The following is a 24,051-nucleotide window of genomic DNA, read 5'->3' on the forward strand; positions in this document are numbered from 1 at the left end:
GTAGATCTTGATTTGTCATCCACTTAAATATATATATTTGATTTAGCATAATGTATATCTTCATTTGTCATCCACTTAAATATATATACATGTAGATATTGTCGTAAATATAGGCAGAACAAATGTGGATTCACGGAGTCAAAAGTGAATGTTTTGGACGATTGAATGTTAATAAAAAGTTATGAAAAGCAACTATGTACATTCATCTCAACCAGATAGGAGTAAAAATAATTTGGACAAATATATACCATTTTAATTGAGTGAATGAACCTGAAAACTCATATGTACACCTGGTCTGTAAAAATATATATTCTGACAACACTTCCAAGTAAGTAAATTTGATCTTGTACCATTATACTTTGTACAGTTCAGGTAAGACACATGTGTATGTTTTTGTAGTTTGGCAAACAGGCGGTGACCCAACAGATTTGTCAGTGAAATATCGAGGCAGTTTGTCCGGTCAGTTGCTTGTATTCCGATGAAACACTCTGGAAATAGATCTGCTCGAGAGGTCAAGCGTAAACTTTTCAGAACCAAATATCTTTTGCAAGAGTTGAGGATTCATATATTACTTGTCAAGCTGCTGAGGATGGCATACACACACCAAAGGCAAACATCCGAACTCATGTAGTTTCTGCGGGGCCAGGATCTTGTCGCCAGTACAAGTCTTCCGCCTCTAAAACACCCTGCATAAGTGTTTTTTTTTTTTTTTTTTTAGGGGGGGGGAGGCAGAATGGAATATAGCAACAACAATATTTGTTAGTGATCAAACTTGAAAACATAGTTTCTCACTGACTGCAGAGATCAGGCTAACCTTGATAATCATGATTGCAGCATCCTTGTGCAACAGTTCATTATACTCTTGACAGGCGAGTGTCTGTTACGATGCAGATATGAAGTTAATGAAATTGCAGTTAAAATGAGAGTTTAAAGAACATATTGGAAATTTGACATACTTGGACACAGTTGGGGCAACCAACATCTTCAGAACAGTAGCATGATGTAAGCATATCCAAAGCAGAAGTCAGCAAATCATTGAAAAGTGGTTGAATCTACCCCATATGAAAACACCATACATTAGCTGGAATCAAACATGAAACTCCTGTAAAGAGCAATTCCTATTTGGCAAACTGAAAATTGCTAATATAGCGAGAGAAAGTGTAATGGAAGATACAGACATCAGAGAGTCCATTTCCAGTCTATTGTCCAAAATCAAGTGTATATTATATACTGAAAAAAAGAACACGATGATTATCTAGAACAGTTTCTTCTTTTCCTTAGTATTAATGTTACCAGTACAATACCCTATCAAGAAATATCTACATAGTATGAGGGAGTTAGGGATAACAAACAGAACCATCTTCTCAATACAGATGTATGACATTCCCTCAAAAAAACAGAAAAGATAGGACATATCTGCACATCTTTTACTCTTACTATCCATTACGAGGTACTGTTTGCTAATTTTTAAAAGTAAGAAGTTATGAAAAAAATATGTCAATTACCCGCATTGAAAGTCCTGTTCCTCCAGGACGTTGGTCATATAATAAGATTCTTTCTGGTATATAACGGGTTTCATGAGGATTTGCACACTCTGGAGCTAAATCCGAGGAGTCGCAGATTATGTACCTACACATTTACAAGAGAATAAATCAAGGTAACAGAAAGTTTATGGAAGAGCACAGAAACTAAATTGTCCTTTAGAAGAAGAAAAGAAGAAAACAAAAGAAAATGAGGAAGCAGGCTTTAGGAGTACATTTTGAACAAACTCTTCATTTCAAAATCTATTATGATCTGTAGCCCTAATTTATGCAGGCATTGCAGCTCCTTTTGAAATATTAGATGAGGAGCCAACAATGATTATAAGGGCACAAAAGGTTCAGGCAACTATTATCACCTTGTTTAGAATTATATAGACAGACAACCTATGTTACCCGGACTCCTCATTTTACCTCAAGTAGCCTATCCTCCACATTCCGACATGGGTATGGACACCCCAACCCTTAAGTTTGGGCTAAATCATGGAAAATTTTCACAATTCTGCAGGGAATACGTACCCGTGTTTCACACTAGTACCCTAAGTCGAGTAATATAGGACACAACTCATTGCAAAGGCAAGGCACTGTTTGTTATCACTAGTGGATACAGTCCACCTAAAGTATCAACAAGGTGCAAAAGATCAGGATAAATAAATGTAAACCTAGCTCTTAAACAGTTAATCTCCTATAACATAATGCAATTAGGTCCACTTACCCCCCACCGGCTCACCCCCTTGCCAAAGAAAGATACTTTTTTGTTTTTTTAGAAATAGTTTTGAGCACCCGCTTAGCATAACCCTTCACTGGGCTGAAGTTAAAGTTTGGCAACGGAAGCACCTAGGTCTTGAAGCCCTTGATCCTCACCCTTACACCAACATAAGGAAGAGGAACATATCGGTTGCTTCAGTTTATTAATTTGAGAAATGCTGGGTAGAAACTGAGATAGTCTGGAATATATGCTTGAAATTTTCACTACCTGTCAAATATTCTGAAGATTAGATAATTGGATGACTGAGAGTGGTTGGTTCATAAATTTGAAAAGCTATAAAGAACTTTGACTTGAGAGTCAAACTGTACCCACATTGGAGAGTTAGAAACAGTAACTCTTGAAGACAAGTGAGGAAAACAAGAGAAATAAAAAAAAAATCACATGATTCAAAATCCATGTTTCTGTTTCAAACAAATACCCACAACAGCTATATTGTGCCTTCTATCTTTTAACTTGGGGTCTTTCTGTCTTGCAGCTTAAAAATAAATAATCTGAAGAAAGGTGAACTACAGAACATGAAGGTTTGACGACGACTTACAATGGAACAACATTGAGGATAGCATGAGACGCAGCATGTAACCCGGAACGAAAAGAAAATCCCTTTTGCTCCACTGCTGTTTTTAAAGACGTGGGAACTCGAATCCAGACAGCCTGTCACAAAAACTTTTGTGGTTGCATGAAAAGACTCCAAGACGTGAAATAAACAAGAGGCTAAAGTTAAGACACGAAAAGATTTGAGCTTGTATGCACCTGTGATTCATATGAATATTTGGGAAGTACAAGATCAACTGTGTCAAGTACTTTACTGGTTCGCTTACAGATTTGACGAAAACCAAACCAAGTGGTGGTTACTGTGCAGGAGTTTGTTAGGGCAGTTGTTCCATGAAACTGCATCTTTGAAGCTCTCATCTGATATGCCTATAAGATCATGGATGCAGTTAGTCAGCAACATTTAAGTAAAGGCACATCTAAAATTATCAAAGGGAAAACAAGGCCAATGATGTATAGGGCATGTGAAGTACGAGTAGGGAATGGGCACAGTTTGCAAGTTCATTCAGACTCTAAAGCTAATCAAAGTGGCAAATTTTTAAAAGAAGCTTCAATTAAAATGTCTGTCTCAGGAATAATGGGATTAATTGGTAATGACGAAGAAGAGGGGAGGTTGAAGGTGCTGGTAGTGTGGCCGAGGTTGAAGGTGCTGGTGCTGAACTGCTGATAGTCGGACCCCTATGTGATTGAAAAGTTTCAAGACTCTCCTCTATGATCTTGCTACCTTGGCTTCAGCCTTCAGCTAACTGGTGAACCCTGCTGTGTCTGTAGAATAAAGGAATAGCCATGTCTTTGTTGAACTGTGTATGTGTTAATGTTGAAAATAAGAAATCATAAATAACGTACTTATATTAGCGTTGATAAAATTAACTGTTGAAAGAATGAAGGGAGGTTCTTTATTTCCAACACTCCTCCATGAAGAACTTCCTGTGAACACCAAGCTTTTACCTTAGGCGGTCGAAATTTTCTTTCGGAAGCGTTTTAGTGAATATATCGGCTATTTTCTGAACTGCAGTGAATAACTATGATTTTTCCTTCACTTTCAGCTTCACGGACAAAGTGATGTTTTGTTTTCAATGCAACTAAGATGAAAATTATTGGTTGGACTTACACAAAAGACTAAAAACTATTTTTTGTAGAAATACCAATATTCATTCTTGCAGTACAAATATATCTATCAAATCATAGGAAATTTCTAAAACATAAAGAAGGAACAGAAAAGTAACATTTGCAAATGAAAAATTAACCCAGAGGCCACCATTATATCCCACCAAAGGCGTATGCATTTCCAACATCCAGATCCTTTTAGGAAAAGAGACAGAAATTTCACGAATAGAAACAAAAAGAGAAGGTGAAGAATTATTCTTGCCTTGGCTATTTAAGGCACCTACGGCCCCGGTCGGTATCGTTTTTTGTTTCCAGTGTTCAGTTTTTTACAAAACTAAAAACCAAAACATGCAAACCACAAAAAGCAATTTCCTGATTTTTGTAGTCAGTTTCCAAAATCAATATGATTACTATAAGTATGACTATCTTTTAGTTAATTTTTTTTTCTTTTTGATAAACATCTTTTAGTTAATAATTCAATCTAAATCACATGACTTTTACAACCAAAAACAAAAAACTGGAAACTGGCAGTGGTACCAAACTATTCTTAGAGTTATTCGAGAATAAAAAAGTCCACACCACATATTAAAGAGGTACTACTAAGTGATGACCACACAAAGTCTTGTCATCACTCTTCAGCCAAAATCTTATAGATACTGTTGAATCTAGCCTCAAATTTTGAACCTTAGTTGTCCTTAATCAAATACTCAGTACAATGATAACTCTATGTTGCTATCAGCTTTGCAGTATCTATGGTTCCAAACTTTCTCCCACGGCAGCGGCTATGTTGACTAGAAATTGGATCAACTTCTAACCTCCACACAGAGAAACAAACCCCAATCCTCAATATCAGTCCCAAATGAACAACGCTTAATGTCATTACTCAAAGTAATTCTTCCTGACCCTCCAACGTTCAATCTTAATACCCCAAAAATTTAACCATTGAACCTGTTAAAAGAAATTGTCTCAAACCTTTCATTCTCATTTTGTCTGCCAAAGCCTTGAATGCATTTTCAAGAATATTCTAATTTTGATCAAGATCCCTGACCATCAACATCCACCTTGTGTATGTTGTCAAACTCCCTGTCTCCCTCATTTGAAAACTCACATCCCCAAACACCTCTTCAACTACATACACACGAAGCATGAAGAAAATAAACCATGCCCAGTGGATGTACAATTATTTTATCATTCATATTCCGTACAAGGACGCATGCATGAAAAGCCTTGGAATGTGGGACTAAATAAATGAAAGTTATACTGGAGAGTTCAAGTTACCTAGATGTGCTCGTCAGATCAAAATATTCATCCAATTAATTTAAGCAACAATTATAGAGGAATTAAATCTTATACGGCGGTTGGTGACTAATTCACAGTGGCGGATCCAAGATCTGAAAAATGGGGTTACGAATAAAATTTCCTATTGAAATTCGACAAAAAATTGGGTCGAATTTCGCTATAAAAAAGGTCCAGTTTACATTCGTTGTAATAGTTCGTTCCAAATAATTAAAATCCAAACCCACAATATACTTCATTTTTGTTGTCAACCATTTATTAGTGTGTTTGCGCATCTCAAATAAATAATAGAAAAATTAAAAAAACAAAGGGAGTAGTAGGTATAAGAACCACTAAAATGAAATTGAGAGCCTGTTAAAAATCAATAGAATTTAAAGATGATACTACGTGTCTGACATCTAGCATTGTGTACATGATTTATATTTTAGAGAAAACTATATAACCAATACAAGTATGCAACTAAGTTCAGCTACATATAAAAGTGAAGTTCATCACAATATATACCGCTACTTTTTTAAACGAGTGAAATAAGGAAATACAAATTTATACCGCTATTTCTTTATATATTAGGTGCCTTGAAGTATTAAAGAATTGAAAAAATAGAAAACTAAAATAGTTAGACAATGGAAGAGTAAAATCATTCTATAAATGGGAGAGAAAATCATTTAAGTGTTAAACAATGGGATAGAAAGACATAAGAGCTAAAAAATTCAAAAGGAAGACAGTGAAAGAATGGGGGAAAAACAGCTACAAAGGGATCGAACCTTAGATCTCCCTTTCAGTGTTTACATGTGCAGAACCTTATACCAACTGAGACAAGCCTGTTTTTTGAAAGATTTAGTAGCGGATTTATTACATGAACTATTAGTTTATTAAGCTGTTTCGTTATGTATTTTGTTCGCGGATTCAGGGAATGGGGGGGCAACTGTACCCCTTGTACCCCCTAAATCCGCCACTGCTAATTCATTGCTAAAAATGTCTGGCTTATTGGCGATACAATCTCAAACTTTTAGAATGTAAACAGGGTCTGAAGAAAAAGAAGTACACAGTTCCTAGTAATACACAAAGTTCCAAAAAGATGCACAGTATTTAGATTGTTTCACACACAAAAAAGGTCGTACCCAGTGCACAAGGCTCCCACTATTTAGCGCAGGGTCTGGGGAAGGTCCAAATGTACACAACCTTAACCTTATTTCCACATAAATAGAAATCAAAGTAGACTTCAAAAATTGTGAATTGGCTTTAACAATTCAAACATGAAACTTCATAGTAACATATTCCAGCCGATATACTTGACACTCTTTTTCCAATTTCCAATAAAATGATGTAGTAAGGGAAAACGTGGACCTACATTACATGGGGAAGGGATTTTTTTACAAAAACAGATCACTGGAAGATAAGGCCGGACATCAGGAAGTATTGAAGACGGTACTTATTGAAGTATTGAACAGAGGGAGAATGACGCTAGCATGACAATGGCACCTTAATTGACGAACAGAAGCAACTCAAGAAATTGAGGGGGAAAAAAAAAAAAAAAAAGGAAGCTGGCTGATGAAATATTGAACCTAATGCACATGTATGTAAGAACAGTGAGTAACATTGACCAAAAACATCAGAGTAGGGAGCTGAAGTTCAACATACAAGATCACCTCCAATGACATCAATGTCAGTGTAGTCACGAGTCTGTGTATAGTACTTTACATCTGCTCTCTGGCAAACTGCAATCTTACTCGATAAACCCAACTCCTTCACTAAATAAGTCTTCCCCTGATTCATGTAGATTGCCCCTTCATATACCTGGGTGTTACAAAGATTTAATAAAAAAGTTGCATAAGAACGTATAGCCGGGTAGCAGGCATGTAAACCAAAGATAACCATCATAGCATCAACCAAAGGTCCATGTCAAAGAAGTATTATTTAAAATAGTAGTGTAAGGTTCATTTATTTGACAGTCATGGATATTTTCCCCTTCAAGTTCCCAAGCAAGAAGTAAAAAAAAGTATCCTTACAGAAAAAAAGGTACAAAAAGTATGATCAAGTACAGCTAACCTGGAAAAAAGCCCTGCTCTCTTCAATCTCTTCAAGAACTTCATTTGTTTTCCCATCAATTACTTTGTATTTCTCAGACTCAATTGCGCGGATACTAATTGAATGAGAAGGTGATTTCTGGTAAGATAAAATGAACAAATATAAAACAAGGTTTGACAAGCTGTTATTTTGTTTAGAAATATCACCCGCAAGATGGAAACATAAACAGATATCCGTATGAAGAAAACCAAATATTTTTCAATCAACCCCCCACCCCCTCTTATAAAATCCACAACTCATCAAGTCAAGTCATTCACAGGATTTTCAACAAAAAGACAAGCATCTACATGGAAAGGCTCTGATAAAATTTGTTATTTATGTCAGTTCCTACTATATATAAGTCTATAACACTAAGGTGAGGAACCGATCAAAGAAAATAGGAGAATCAAAGAGAGCACACAAGAAGAGAGGAACATAAAGAGTAAGCATTAACAAAATAAAACAATCAGTGTTACTATATGGATGCCACACAATCACACAATGTTTATATAGCATACTTCCCCTATGTACACGAAAGTTGCCTTTGTTTATGATAATCTTGCCATCTAAAAATTTCTTTCCCAATCAATATTCACGACTCAATTTAGATATTGGCCTTACCAGCCCGACAGTTCACAAAATGGGCCTCAACGAATTCACGATCCTCGTAAATCGTAATAATTCAAAATATTTGATTTGGTTTAGGGGGTAGCTATGAACTAAGACCTGAGCACCATACCTCTTGGCCAATGTAGCTCCATATCTTTGCTGTTGACGTGCGAGAGGGATCAGCAGATAAATATCCCCTGGTTTCAAGCGCTGTAACTGCATTATTTAAACCAGAACCAAAATACTTTCCATCATATATCAAACTCAGAGGATGCTCTATGGCAGCACAAATGAGGTGCTGCTCAAGAACCTGCATGAAGGACATGATCAAAGAGGTCAGCATCAAGCTTGTGATTCTGAGAGGAAAATAAAAGTTAACTAGCTATAATAGTACTAACTGGAGTACTAAATGTTGCACATTCAGAACATAAATTTGTTATTGCAGATTTGCAGATACCTTTGGGTTTTGAGCATCTACATGGCAGCATTCTACAGGGCTTTGAAATAGTTTTAGAGGAAACTTCATGAAATACTGATCCAGAGGTCCTTCAAATGCAACGTAAACAGCAAGTGATGGTTGTCCCCTTCTTCCAGACCTACCTGCTTGCTGCCGCAGACTGAAAAATATGACGAAGCAATATATCAGAATAAAACAATAACACCAAGTTACATAGATAATATAGTAACAATTAACGATGACAGACTTTACCTAGAAATACTACCAGGAAAACCTAGATGCAATGTCACATCAATGTGTCCAACATCAATACCCAACTCAAGAGCATTAGTTGCGGCAACTCCACAGAGCTTCCCATCAAAGAAGTCACTCTCTATCCTTCTCCTATCCTGCTTCATCAAAAGACCAGTCATAAGAGAGGACGATGTTGAGAAATAATAAGCACAGATACAAAAATAGGAATTTCATGTAACTATTTTTTGTAGTTTGGCCTGCATTTACAGACCAGCTGAATGGTGTTCACAATTATCAACTGCAATAAGATCTGGCCTCATTAACCCCTTTTTAACAATATACCACCCCTGAATACACCCACAAGAACTCTCAAGGGTCCAAGAAGAAATAAATGATCAACCACGGCAGTAGCTGACTCAGACAAAAACAATAACTAAATTGATTGTAGATTATTCATTACCCAATCCTCTAGAAGCTTCCAAAAATTTCCGTAAAATAAATACCAAAATGATCAATGCATGCTCAGGGTATAACAGATTCACAATTATCTCCTCCAAAAGTTTGCTTCTTTGAACTGCCAACATATTCATTCTGCGAATAAGTTCCTTTAACATCAAAGGTGTCCTCGAGTTTGATGGTGAGACTCTTCAATTGACCATTAGCCTAGCACCCTCTAGGCTTTAGGACAGCACTGGTTTGGTCAAGGAATCAGTGCAAGGAAAATATTTTGGTATGCCTCAACATAAATGAACTTTTTCTTCTTTTTCCTAAAGACTTGTTTGATAACAGAAAACACCGAAATAAAAATCTAAGTACACTAACCTCAGCAACATAGCCACCACGATAAGCACAAATGGAATTGGCAAGATGAGGTGCTGTATCTTGAAGAATCTCACGTCTGCCAGAGAATAAAAGTTAAAATAAAACAGCCCAATCATTTGCATCACTATGGATAGAAAAACCCAAAACACATCAAGATGCATCTTAATGCTATAACAAAAAGGCACAAACATCATATTGAAATCAATGCATGAAGTCATGAACAGGTCCTTTTTGCAAGAACCATGTACAACCTCTTCATACTTGCATATTTACATACTTACATATACCTAAACAACAAAATGAACATAAAAAATCCACAAAATTAGACTTTCAGATGCTTTACAAAAGGATATTCTGGAACATGTAACAGATACACAAAAGCATATGAGATTGACTTACGTGTAAGATAAGACGAGTTCACAAAGTTTGCGTGTTTTGCAGAATGCAATGCTACGAAGTCCATGCTGCACCATTTCAGCAAAGAGTTGTGAAACCTCAAGTATAGGGCTGCAAATACAACAGACAAAAGATGCTTACCAGATCTCAAGAGGTTCACAAACTAATATTGATACTAAGGAAGCAGCATGAGCCCAAAAGAATAGTCAATATTAATTTCTGGAAAATTTGTCACTTACTGCCTAGCAAATTAGACACTTTACACTTACTACCTTTTGAAAAAAAGGTTGTGAGTTACGACCTTTTATACCACTTTGGGATTACTGTCGCTCCATATGTCCTTTTAAAGTTAGTTTATCCGGCAATGACGTCATAAAACGACTATTTTTAAATTAGTCGTTCTATTAATAAATTAGAAAAGGGGGAAAAAAAAGAAACCATTTGACTTCTAACTAAAAATCTCAACTATCCATTGTTTATTAGTTTACAGAAAAGATAAACAATGGGGTAGATAATTAGGGGTTAAATGTTTTTTTTGTTTTGTCTTTTTTAAAAGTTAGGGTGTTATTTATTAAAAAGTGCAATACAGATTAAATTACAAAGCCTTTTATGATGTCATCTCTAAGCTAAAATAATTGGAAAAGGACATAACACATAAGGTATTAACAACAAGAAGGGTTTCAAAAGGTAGTAGTTCACATTCTTTTTTTCCCAAAAGGTGGCAAATTGACTAGTTTTCTAGGTAGTAAGTGACAAATTTTCTTTTTTTGTCGAAAAGGAAAAAATATCTGGTCCAACAAGTAAGAGTTGTATTACAGCCAACTACTTGAAGCCAGGTCTTAAATACAGATAGAAATGCTTTGTCCAACCCAATATCCACCATTTCATAGTACTAAGAACTTAAATTTTACCTAGACCTTTTTGTGATAACGGTTTTGGTTCTTGTGCCAGTCACCTGGAATTCAGAAGAAACATGATCAGCATCATATCATAAAACTGCCCACTACAATAAAGATCTCAAAGACCATAGAGCACTGACAGTTTTTGGACACAAAGGTGGATTCCAAAGAGTAAAGAGCTTTGGAGCTGAAGGACTACCATCTTTGTCAATCAACTCCATTGTTGGTAAATTTGCAAGCTCCTGAATAAATAATGATAAAAAAATATTAAAATTAAACTAACTACATAATAGGGAAAGAAAGAGAACTGACATAACTTTGAAACTAACAACTGAATTAGAAAACAACCAGATTGATGAAGCCACCAAAATACAGATAAAATTACCATTGCATGCTCACGGGGGTTGGCAGAAGTTGCGGTAGAAAAGACAAAAGAAGGATCAGAGCCATACACTGCACGAGGAAGGCAATTCTGGATTACTATTGATGCTCCTATTCTTATAGGTCTATACCAGCTGAGAATAGGATGCAAATTCTATAGTCATAAAGGAACCTTAAACCGATTACATGAAACACATTAGTTATTACTCCTTATCCACATTATATGATAAATTCATTATATGTCACACCAACTTCTTTTGATCCAGTAAAGTCAGTTGTTGACTTTCATAAAAGTGATGACAAGTAAAATAAATTAATACGGTCATTATAACTAATTTTGACCTATTACTATAAGTTATCATTTATTTAGTAGATTAAAGCTCTAAAAGAAAGTGAGGCTATTTAAATGGTGACGGCCATTAAGCCCATCTAGTTGGCTACTTGGAACCCTAAATCTTGGAAAGCCTTATCATCAGAGCTCTTCAATTACATTTTTCCATATTCATAAAAACCAAAGCTACCCAAGATAACACAAATACTCTCCAGAGCTACCGATCTACATCAAAATTCCAGTATAGAAAGAAGAAGAAGAAGAAGAACAAGAACCGGAATATCGTATCGTTCCATTCTACACGACCCTCCTTTATTGAGATCAAGCCCCGGTGGCCCTCAATCAAGAAACCCATATTGGCGTTACAAGATCGTCAAATTAATTTGTGGAGAAACATATTAGAGATTCTCGTTATAACACAGTTTATTTAATGAATTCAATACAAATATAATTATGATGAATTGCAATATAATGAGTATTTGGGTACAATCTCTAATATGTTACTCCACCGAGTTATCTAGACAACTATTTGGATGCATCACTAATTGATTTGACGATCTTTTAACGCCGATTTTAGTATCTTGATTGAGGGATATGGGGCATGATTTCATCAATGATGGCCGTATAAAATGGAATAGCACGTTGATTTACTGCTTCTTGTTCTTCTTCTAAACAAGAATTTTGATGTAGATCAGTAGCTTAGGTTACTTTTTTCTCTTGAATAGCTTTGGTTTCTATGTATATGAAAAAAATGAAATGGAAGTTCTCTATTTATAGAGCTTTCGCACCTAATGGCCATCCCTGTTAAATATCCCCACTTTTTTATATAAGGCTTTTTAACCTACTAAATAATTACAATAATTAAATAATTACAATAATAGGAAAAGGTAAGTTATTAAGACCATATTAATTGGTTTTACTTGTCATTTTACTCGATCAAAAAAAAAAAAGATGATGTGGCATAAAAAAATCTGCTTACAAATACATACCATGCGAACATAAGCGGCGTAGTCTCCTCAATATAAGGGAAGTATGGCATCCAAATGCTCCCTTATAAGCATGTGCTTCATCAAAGACTACAAACCTGTTTGGTTAACCAAGAATCACAGCATTAGAGAATTTATAACAAATACTTTCAACGTCCATGTGTAAAACAGTGAAAGAGTAATAGAAGTTAAATGCGCCAGAATAAAGATAAGCAGATGAAAATTGCATAATAGATAAGAGGATAAAGAACAGTTATCAACAAAGATTTACTCCTTACTTAAGATTTGATAAAATTCGCTGAAACTGTCCATGAAATGGCAAGATTGACATATGCAGCATATCTGGATTGGTGATCAGCTGTAACAAGGGTGAGAAGACTATCATCATCAGACAGCCCGGTGATAACAGCATCCACGATCTTACAAAGTTAAAAATAGTTGGAGTACCAGTCTGGCATTGTCACGAAGCTGATTCCTCTCATGTTGAGGTGTGTCACCATCATACACACCAACTTTGACATGTTCAAAGTTTCTAGTCATAGACAGCAATGCTCGCCACTGATCCTGGGCTAAGGCCTGGAAGCATTACCGAATCAGATTATCTAGTTGGACATAAAGCAGCTAAATGCATTAGTCAGTAAACTATGAACTCTAATCAGAGCATGACATGGATAAATGTGACTTAAAACTAGATGCATGGCACTGAGTAAAAAAATGCAGCAATTGGATGAACGAGTATTTGTGTGTCAACAACTCCACATATGACACTCTTACATAACGGCTGATATGGTAAGATAAAAGTCTATAACCGGTATCATGTGATTTAAAACATGTTATGAGAAGACTTTTCACAGAATAGCAAGTAGAAAATCTGCTATGAAACGGGCTTACGTAACGGAACATCCTTGCTGCATGGAACTCCCATAACCTTTACACTCCATCACCTAATCCAAGGTGCTCCAACTAACCCTTTAAGTGGGCATATTAAAAAACCGGGACCACTTAACAGAAAAACAGAAAACCCTAGTGTTGATCTGAGGTGAGGATGGCTCAGTGCATTTAACTTGGCTAAACATTTGCAGCAGAAGTAGAACCAGATCCTTAAGCTGAGCTAGCCTGAAATGAGAGAAGGCCCATCCTCTAGGAAATTGAGCTATTGAAGTCTTAACTTGGATAATATGATTAGCACATTAAATAGGATCACATTTGGAAAATGTAACAGCTGGAAACTTCCTCTATTAATCCAGTTAAACTTTTTCCATTCCATATCATTTCAATGTGCTGAACTACGCAGAGCTCTTAAGTGGTAGCCCAGCTCTGGAAAACCAGTGATGATTAGGCCATTTTTTTATCAGAGAAAATGGGTGGTGGAGTGTCGGACGTACGGGCTTTGGAGAGATCCACCACCATTTGCGTTTCCACCCCTTGAAAAATTAAGGTGTTATCCACCCCATAGAGATCGATGGAATAAGAGAATCAATCTCCCATCATCACCGCTACTGAGATACATTACTATGGATAGGCCTGGGAGAACTTGAACCCATTCCAATATTACTTTTGATGTCAAAAACTGTCTCATCTAGTCATCCAACTCACCTCAGTCAAATAAAAGAGCATAGAATATTTTAATCTCCTATTGAAGTCCCTAATCCAACAAGGGATCCCCTACATGGGGAATTATTTGAAGAAGAAAAACTTTGAAGCAAGAAAAATTCTCATATGACAACCCAGTTAGCCCAACAAACATATTCAACAAAAGCTTTAAGGGAAAGTTTATAAAGATAGAGGAGTAGACAGAAAATGTGATCCATCCTCTCTCCAATGGACACCGATTATTATGGAGAGCCTACCATTAAACACATCAAGAAAAATCAACACTTGTCAATTGTAGACACAATCTTGCCAAGAACACAGTACAAAAAAATCAAGCAGATGAAGTAAAGCAAGTAGTTCATCCAACTCCCACCCATAAGCATGCCCAGTAAAGTGGAGATGTTAACACATACTTGGTATATGTGACTGTATGCTCACGTGTTTGGCCATTTGGGTGTATAATTGGGTACATGCTTGTATAGTTGTATGTACACGAGAAAACACAGTGTTTACCTTAGTAGGAAACAAATATAGCGCACATGATAGCCAATTTTGGGATAATGCTTCAAGTACTGGTATATTGTAGCAAAGAGATTTCCCGCTAGATGTCATGGTGGCTACTACTACATTTTTGTCACACAAAGAAGCCCTTATAGACTCGACCTGAAAAAGGAAAAATTAATCCATACTAGGATTCACAACTTTAAGCAAAACATTATAAGACCCCCATACTGCCATGCAGACCTGGTGGCTATACAGCTTTGTAATTCCCAGAGTCTGCAGAGCAGATTTTGCATTTTCTGATAATTCATTAGGGATGTCAGTGTAGTCTGCTACTCTTGGTTTAATTTCTTCTACATGTACTATCTGCATCCAAACAAGAGCCCATAGCAATTAACAAGGCTGAGTAACAAGCTTTAAGAACATTATCAAAGTGCCCATTCAGCAAACTGCAAATCTTTAAAGGCTTTACAAGCTTCTTATAAAAATTGCCTCCATACATTAATGAATATACCTGTCCTCTAGACCCGATGCCCTTCCTAAGATGTTCAAGCATCAACGTGGGTGAAAGCGGATGAGTCTCCTGCACAGCCAAGCTAACTGATTATCAAAATAAAGAGTAAACCATATTATATAGAGTAAAGAAATAGGAGCTGGCTTCCATAAAAACACAAAGCAAAGATGACAAGTTTGTGCGAGGTGAGCCGTTGAACTCTTTTCACACAAGAAAATCCAAGAGTCATAAGTTCATAACTGAGAAGGGTAGGGATGAGAAAGGTCTAGGCGGGACTGTTGACCAGCATCAAGGCATAAGAAGAGCGAAAAAAACATAATACTTAAATAAAATTCTGAAAAGATCGGTTTTCAACTTGTTCTAATACCATTCTTCAACTTATTCATAATCAACAATTAATTGCCAAAAAGATTTCCCTTTGAAACACAAATAAGAAGTAAAGATGAGAAAGAGTCCAACTCTATCCCAAAAGTGAATGCACATTGGACACTTACACATGCTGCCCCTTCATCTTTCTACCAAGATTACTGGGAGGGGGGGGGGGGGGGGGGGGGGGGGGGAGGTGATGCAAAACACTTCCATGAAAACCTTTCTGACTCAATTACACAAGACCAACAGAATCACACTGATTCACACATCAATTTGTCATTGAAACTAGACAAAACCACAAGTCACGGAAAGAATAAAACGAGGCGAACAAGTGATACCTTGGTAGTAGCTATCGTAAGGAACCAATTGGTTACATAGTTACATTAAATATGTACAACGAATAAATGCCAGAACAAACATTTAGTAGCTAACATAAGGAACCAATTGGTTACATAGTTACATTAAATATGTACAACGAATAAATGCCAGAACAAACATTTAGAGCCTCATGATGGTGTAGTGTCAACAACAAACCTTCAATCAAGATAGCTCTTTGTCAAAAAGGTGAAAAGGAGCCTGAGAAACAAGAATTAAGATGCACCAAAGACTGCTAAGGCTACACTCTCTAGAAAAATTAACAGCAACCAATGTTGAAGTATGAGAAAAAGAAACATACTGGAAAAAGTAGTTTTTCTCTTAAACTTCTCAGCTTAAAACAACATACTAGAAAAAACTAGTTAGTTTATCTCTTAAAAACTTGAAGAATAAAAGTATCCTGGCACACTTAAGAGAGGGCAAAGGGGATTGGCACAGTGATGCAACACCCACTCCAGTTCCCAAGAACTTGGGTAAGAGTACCCAATCAAGCACTTCCCTATGAACAACACCCCTCCTAGAACAATCCATGTCATATCACTGTATAAATAAGAAATAACAAAGCAAAAAAGTGTCTTAGGTGGTGTCCTTAAAGGAGAGTAAGAGGAAAACATACACAACACCGCACTGTAACAGCGCTCCTACTTTTTGATGCTGTTGTTCCATATGAGGATAGATCAGTTTTCTTTACAGATGAGATAAGCTCCTCCAGCGAAAAAGCTTTCTCATAGATTCCATCAGGCTGCATAACAAGATTCGTAACTGGATTACAGCTTTAATAATAAGCAAATTGGCATCTTAGAATAGCATGCAAATGCATAAAAATAATGAAGAATGCTTCAAACACGCTTAGAAGACAACATGATAAGAGGTGGCCTATCTTAGATGTTATGAATGATAAATTATTCTAACACTCATATACATGAATAAACCCCTTTGGCGAGGATTTTGAAGATCATCTCGAGGTAAAGAAGTACTTCTTCGTCCCAAAGGGCCAACCTTTTTCTTCTTTTCAGTCATTCATTACATGAGAAATCACTACAAGCGATGAGGGTACATGATTAAAAGAACAGAGAATCCAATATTTCAAAATTGTATCTAGAAGGACAACAATCGGGCATAACTATTATGGGGAGCCCGCATGGCCTAATGCCTAACACTTTAAGTCAAAACCAGTTTTTGATCATTTTTTCAGGTTAATCTTACCTTCCTCCCCAATTCCCCATGCATTTTTAGGGCCACTGTAGAAGTACTAAGTATTGGACGTATGATGATTGTCATGTGAAAGCGCAAAAGCTTACAAAAGACCCAGATCTTGAATCTCCGACAAAGATTAAAAATGAATGAAAAATATCTAACTTATATTGAAACTGTCCTTTGCAAGATGTGGAAATTTCAAGAAGATTGTGGCACTAGGAACTCTATTATCCTACTATCATCATAGCATGTCAACCTATCTTCATAAGATAAATCCATCCACTATATTTGTTATCAAAAAGGACTTCACCCCAAACCATCCTACAAATGATTAGAACTATTGCCCATAAAAAGTGTCCCCATAACCTCTAATTTTTAAATAAAACTCCAACTCCTCAGGTGAATTTCAAGTCCTTCAAAGCAACAGAATATCTCCCACTTCATCCCGCTTCTCTTACACAATTTTCTCCAGAACTTGCTCTTAGACAAAATACTATAATTAAAGTTATGGTCAAACTAATTTATCTCCACCTTATCTTGTCTCTTAAGCTAAAAATTATAAACCCCAGGTTGTAAAAGCTCCTATTCTCAACTTCCCGAGCATTCAAGGATTGATCCCAAACTACCCTGCCAGGCTAACAGTCAGGCCCTGTTCTATTCACTTGATTTCTACTAAGCTGATATTTGTACTGATTAAACTGATTTTACTGATTGAACTAATTTTTACTCATCCACTAGTATACTGTGTTGTATTAAGTTACTAAATATTACTGATTAAGACTAAGTTTTACTGATCGAAACTGAATTTTACTGATTACTCCCTCCGTCCCGGAATACTTGACCTGTTTTCCTTATCGGGTCGTCCCTTAATACTTGACCTGTTTCTAAAAATGGAAATATTATAACAATATTATATTATTTCTCATTCCACCCCTATTAACCCACCTACCCCCTACTCCATACAAAAAATAATTAAAAATTCAACCCCTACTCTCCCCCAACCCCACCTTTTAACCCATCTCCCACTAACTACATTAAAATAATACCCCACTATCAACTACTACCTATTAAATTAAATAAGTCAATTCAAGTCCCTTAAACTCTGTGCCGGTCAAACTGGGTCGAGTATTCCGGGACGGAGGGAGTAGAACTTATTCTTTTAAGGGTGAAGAGAACTGAGCCTAAGTTGATTACCAAACAATTGTTAATTTGATTGAATATAAGAAAAGGACCATTATACTTCTCAAGATTTGCAATTCCCGTAACCTTCTTCATTTGGAAAGTGTAAAAAAGTTGTTTTCCATGGAAAATTCCACTTATATAGAGAGACTAGATATGAACTCACTATATGAAAAATTTCACTGTTTTTTTTATCTAAAGTGAAATCTCAAAGAGTTCAATATTGTGGATCCCTTAACTGAGGTATAATGATGATCAGAGTCTACAACAACAATATACACTATACAGTGCTAACTGTAGCAATAACAAGAACAAAAGAAACAATAATAACATGCATAGACCATAGTAAGTTAGTAACATATGAAACTCCGTTTGCAAAAAATAGGCGTATGAAGAACATGGAAGCTTGGAAGTCAAAAATGCAATTTATATCATTGTATTTCTTTGGTCAGAAGTACCACAATTTTTTTCAAAAGTTTCACCAAATAAACCATCCAAAAGGACCAAAACATAAAAAAAATTGAGCAATATAAAGGCTCTTATACTTACATACCACAAGTAATCTGAGACCTTCCTTTAAAGTTGTTCTGAAGAGTATCTGTCTTCTCTTTATCGAACTGATTATCTTTGTGACAGGAACCAGTTTTCGAGCTTTGAACATGAAGAAATAAGGAAATTCAATATCCTGTGCTATCATATAAAGAGATTATTCTATATTCTGGAATCTGAAGCAGAAATAAGGAGTTTGAGGAATGTAAAAACACATATCACTCAGGAAAACAACAAAGACAAGGATCTCAATGTTCAAAAACTTTACCTTTCACATTGCTTTTAATTTTGTCAGTCTTTTCTCTTGATAAATTAACAATCACAATAACATCAAGTGACATGTTACTTTCTGCTTCTTGGTCAATAAAATGCACAACCTGGAATCAAACAACACTTCACAGTTAAGGACTGTGGATAAACCAACACAATAGTGGATGTTAGTTAGCTTAGAGGATACAACCTCCAAGGGGATAGTAACAAAGACATTGTCTAAAACTTACCTACATCTCTGACCAAGGTGTTTCATACATTCATGCATTAACAAAGTATGAACAATGGAATCAAAGGCCACGTCATAGTAAAATCATGTATATGCCACAAATTTATCCATACACATGCATGGGGAGATCATGTAAAGTGATATAAGACAATATTATATCCATCAGAAGAATGTTCAGCAAGCTAATAATAAAAAAAATAGCTATAATGAAAGGTTTCATTTTCCTAGGGGACTCAAATAATCCCGAACACTGATTGACCCAGATACCGCAAAAAAAAAAAAGCACAGAAGGCCAAAGCAGGCTCCACAAAATCTTAAATCCATTTCTTTTTACTTGACCCATATCGACTTTTGCACTATTCACATACTCTCCTTTGACCGCTTTTTGTGATTTATCAGTAAGAAAATATATAGCCATCTGGGATCTTGTTAGATTCGTCTCAATAAATGCTATCTAAATATCAACTTTTACTTGTTGATATTAATGGTTAAAGTTATGCATTGATAAGTGTGATAAATGAAACAGGTCGAGTAAAAAGAAATGGATGAAGTATTTACTAGTGATATTCAATTGTTAAGGACCTTGGAAATAGTCACACTGGCATAATGAATCTCATATTAGTCGCGGTCTTTCACATGAAAGACAGAAAGAAAGTTTATTTTACTGTGATCCTTGGGCAGCAAAAGGGGGACTTCACTGTATGTGCAAAGCCATCTCAAAAAGAATCTCAGAAATATGACCATGGGTATACTATGTAAAACCAATGAATTTGAGAAAGCAGGCCTCCATGGATCCATGTCTAGTTAAACCAGAACATCTACGTAATCCTTAAGTAGTGACTAATGCATGAATCAATGGACTGCTTCTGATATTGGTAAATGGTAAACTTAAAGTGTGGATCCAGCACATTCATTCAATTACTAGGACAAAGATTGAAACAATGCACTAAGTTGGTTACAAGTTGACACCTAACTAGGTCTTGTTAGCTAATTGAGATAAGAAGCTGATTCTAAACTACCATCCTCATTTCTGCTGACATGCCAGTTAGAATCTTTCTTATAGGAAGTCGTAAATGCACAAGGCTAACTGATCCTTCAGACTTGTGCTGCGCTCGTTTGAATCAACTTCTATTTTTTTCCCATTATAGCCAGACTTAGACCTCAATTTTTATGACACTGATTTTCCATCAGAAACATCTTCGTGAATATATGTAAAGCTTTAAAAAGCACCTGGTCAAATACATATTAATTTTGCAGGATGGTCGAACACATAATAAAAGTGACAAGAACACCAAGCCCTCAGGACCCACGTCAAATCTCTTGGAGAATGAGCAAGCAAATAAAACCTACACAAGAAAACTGTAATTTGTCTGCAAATTTGACAGCCGTTATCGTAGTATAACTGCATATAATCATATACAAACACTTACAATAAAACACAAAATACAAACACTGCACAAAAATTCTACAGCTGAGAAAGCATACATAAGCTTGTCCTGTCTTTACCAACAAACAAACTAAGAGAAAGTTGGCTGTGTGCAAAAACAACGAAAATAAACCAGGAAACACATTCTTAACAATGCACAATAAAAATAGCAGGGGTTGTATCACAGAAGACCTAATAAATTGGCAACAAATGCAAATAAGTCTGCTAACAAACCTTAGGGCAGAGATCTGGTAGGCGCTTCAAATCTTCTACACTAGCACAGAAACCAAGTTCACGAAGTCCATCAAGTGAATTCTTGACAAGGTCAAATGTAACTGTTTCATAATTCACTTGTAGAAATCCAGCAAGAACGTTCAAGAATGTAAACGACTTCATCATTACTGTTAACCATGTTGGGCAAAGGCATGAACAAGAGGGCTGGGCTGGTTGGGAATCCTCCTGCATGTCAACCTTACTCAACAGCATACACTTCCCAGTTTCTGCATCCGAAAAGCAACCTATATACTCCAAAACCTTAAGGAACTTTTCACAAACGTCTTTATCTAGAACATGCTGTTTTGAGGAATGCAATAAACTAGATACAAGATCTTCAGGAATCCCCGCCTTACTTTCAACTTGGGAAATCTTTCTACGCTTTCTTGCATAATTACTTGTATGATTCTCGTCCATCATATCACCTTTACTTTTATCAGAAAAACAATCTGACAAACAACCAGGTTGTTCTTCAGAAATCACTGAATTGCTTAGATAAGACAAATCTTCCATCATATCACACCAAGCTGATTCTGCTAGGTTTGAAGTTTCACTTTGTGGAGTAGTCTTCGAGGCAACTCCAGATCCCTCAGATTGTAGATTTTGTGATTTTTCTTTCTTTGTAAACGGCATAAGAGCAATAAAATCTCCTGAGCTAATGGAGTGACTTCCTATTTGACTCTTAATACCTAGTTTCATACCCTGACATACACAAAGGATATCCAACAGAAATGAGCATCAACAACATAATTCTCCATAAAAAGCGCTTCAAAGGTAGCATATTAAATCACATAGTACTTGACAACTTGTCAATATCCCATGCTTGAATTCCTTTCTTTGATCTCATAATCTCTAATTTCAAATACGTTTTCCCATAAATTGTTTTCCCTTATTCCACAAGACTATAAAAATGAGACCGAGTATCATATGTTATCCATAAAAATCACTAACCGAGCTCATCATCTCATAGCATTAATGGGGTCACTATAATCCTTAAACATGATCAACCATTCAATCCCCTAGGCAATCACCCGTTTCCCCGGGCGAGGGTTCGCACTATTGGGTTAGAACTTAACCTAACCCAAATGTCATTAGCTAATTCACATTCAGTCCTCAATAAAGTTTGCTAATTTTGACAAATGAATAAACAAATGCATTTGCACAATGCTCTACAATTAACCTATGTAACCATTGGAAGCAACAAATCCCATATTTCAACTTATAAACCAAAAGCATGAAATTTTTATAGATTTATACTACCAACAAGAGTAACACCAACAAGAATAACAGCAAAATTGAAGAGTACTCTGAGGAAAAGGTGGAAGTCAGACGACGAGGCAGGAGGAAAGCGGTGTTTCAAGATGAGTTTGAGGTCTGCAATTGTTTTGGTAGACGAAATTGAAATGGTGATGGATTCTCCGCTTAGGCTGCGCACCAGGATTTCTCTCTCCTCCATTCTCAGCGCGCGCGCTCGGTCTCTCTGTCCTCTGTTACTGTGGCCTCTGGGTGTTTAGGTTTTGGCGGGGAAGTCAGGACGGTGCCCGGCGTTTAACGGCTTGGGAGAACTTGTTTGGTTAGCCAAAATATAGGAACTAGAAATTTTATGAATTCTTGTTTGTTTTTTTTTTTTTTTAACAAAAGCTAACTAAACAAAATTACGGAAAATTTGAAAAGCAAATTAAATCTCGTGAAGTCGTGATGCTCCAGTTGCAAGATTATGAGCTCGATCCACCCTCTCCCGCTCCACTTTGAGAATGCTGCACCAAGAGAAAATCTTACCAAGGGTCTTGATTTCTGCTATGGTCCAACGAATCTGCATATCCTATGAATTCTTGTTAAAAACAACAAACCATGTCAACAACTCTAATCTATTCTACTATCACTCAAATAAAAAATCTATTCTACTAATGTTGCAACAATTTACACTATATGTTAACATTTTAATTAAATACTTTGTATTAAGTAAGGGTATTATTCACATTTTACATGGATATCAAAGTGCTCAAGAGTTGACTTATACTCCGTATAATAGAGATAGAGATATTACAATTTAATTAGTAACTTAATGATGGTATTGTAGTCTTTTTACGTGGAAAGTAAGTTATGCCTTCTTCCCTTCTTAAAGATGATTCGATGGTTAAGTGTCAAACCGTTCGGTTTTCTTGGTAAATAACAATTGACTAGTTTTTGAACTCGTGCATGTTAATAAAAAGTTGATTGAGTAGTCTATATAATTTATTTATTTATTTTTAAAAAGAATAACGAAAACAAAATTTTGATGAAATATTTTATTGAAATTGGGACGTAAACTAATCAAAATAATTGTTTGGAAGTACATAAAAAGTAATTTCCGTTAGAAAAGAAGAGGAAAAGCTACGTAAATACGGAGGAGTAACATTCATGAGAGGAAATGACGAGGGATAATGAGGAAAAGAAATTATTATTCCAACAACAACAAAAGTGACACATGTGGTAAAAAAAACAACATTTCCTAATAAGTACTACTCCTAGGAGTACGAAATAGTTCGTATATTTAATCAAACGAACACTTTATATACTAGTGGAAGGCACGTGCGTTTAGAGATGGCAACGGGTAGGATCTGGACCGGATCCTCTAGGATCCAGATCCAAATCCGTTTTTTAGGCAAGGATCCAGATCCTACCCGGATCCGTTGGATAATGAAATTGAGGATCCAGATCCAGATCCGACGGATCCTACGGATCCGGGTCCAAAACGGATCCAAAACGGATCCTAACTTGTTTTTTCATCAAACGTCCCTAATTTTAATTTCAACCTTAAAACATAGTTTAATAATTCTTCAATAACAACGCTACTTGTCCATAGTTCATACAAGCATTCACTAAAATCAAATTTAACAATCCAACATAAATAATATTAAAAGTTCAACAAACTAATTCTTAATCCTTAACAAACTACAATATTACATCTTTCATTCTTCACTTGATCTACCAAGAGTACCAACTCCAAGAGGGCTATTCTTCATCACTACTAACATCATCAATATCCTAAAACAAAGAAGAAAAACAACAAAATGAGCAATGACATATTGACATATTAGTAAAAAATTATAGACAAAAAAAAATGATGACATACTACACACCATGTCAATGATA

General features: G+C 36.0%; 1 protein-coding gene across 4 annotated transcripts; it reads right to left on the reverse strand.

Annotated features, from left to right (window-relative positions):
* Positions 1 to 168: 168 nt before the first annotated feature.
* Positions 169 to 22,528, reverse strand: LOC110794613 (uncharacterized). 4 transcript variants are annotated; one of them, XM_021999580.2, is made up of 27 exons: positions 22,223 to 22,523; positions 20,878 to 21,618; positions 18,987 to 19,095; positions 18,723 to 18,820; positions 16,410 to 16,535; positions 15,050 to 15,118; positions 14,779 to 14,901; positions 14,548 to 14,697; positions 12,889 to 13,017; positions 12,720 to 12,799; positions 12,445 to 12,539; positions 11,129 to 11,196; positions 10,884 to 10,985; positions 10,756 to 10,799; positions 9,848 to 9,955; positions 9,449 to 9,524; positions 8,645 to 8,781; positions 8,393 to 8,552; positions 8,066 to 8,245; positions 7,309 to 7,425; positions 6,901 to 7,056; positions 3,058 to 3,225; positions 2,846 to 2,958; positions 1,506 to 1,629; positions 957 to 1,052; positions 815 to 877; positions 169 to 686 (listed from the first exon to the last, which is right to left on the reverse strand). In XM_021999580.2, exons 1-27 carry the CDS (start codon positions 22,370 to 22,372, stop codon positions 624 to 626), a joined length of 3,645 nt encoding a protein of 1,214 aa, XP_021855272.1. In that variant the 5' UTR covers positions 22,373 to 22,523; the 3' UTR covers positions 169 to 623. The 4 variants fall into 4 exon arrangements, 1 of the variants encoding a protein (XP_021855272.1); XR_002535078.2 differs by lacking the exon at positions 169 to 686 and having other exon boundaries at positions 809 to 877; positions 957 to 1,081; positions 22,223 to 22,525; XR_002535079.2 differs by lacking the exons at positions 169 to 686; positions 815 to 877; positions 957 to 1,052 and adding an exon at positions 2,254 to 2,514 and having other exon boundaries at positions 22,223 to 22,525.
* Positions 22,529 to 24,051: the final 1,523 nt, after the last annotated feature.

Source organism: Spinacia oleracea, chromosome 5, assembly GCF_020520425.1.
Source record: "Spinacia oleracea cultivar Varoflay chromosome 5, BTI_SOV_V1, whole genome shotgun sequence".
NCBI lineage: Eukaryota > Viridiplantae > Streptophyta > Magnoliopsida > Caryophyllales > Amaranthaceae > Spinacia > Spinacia oleracea.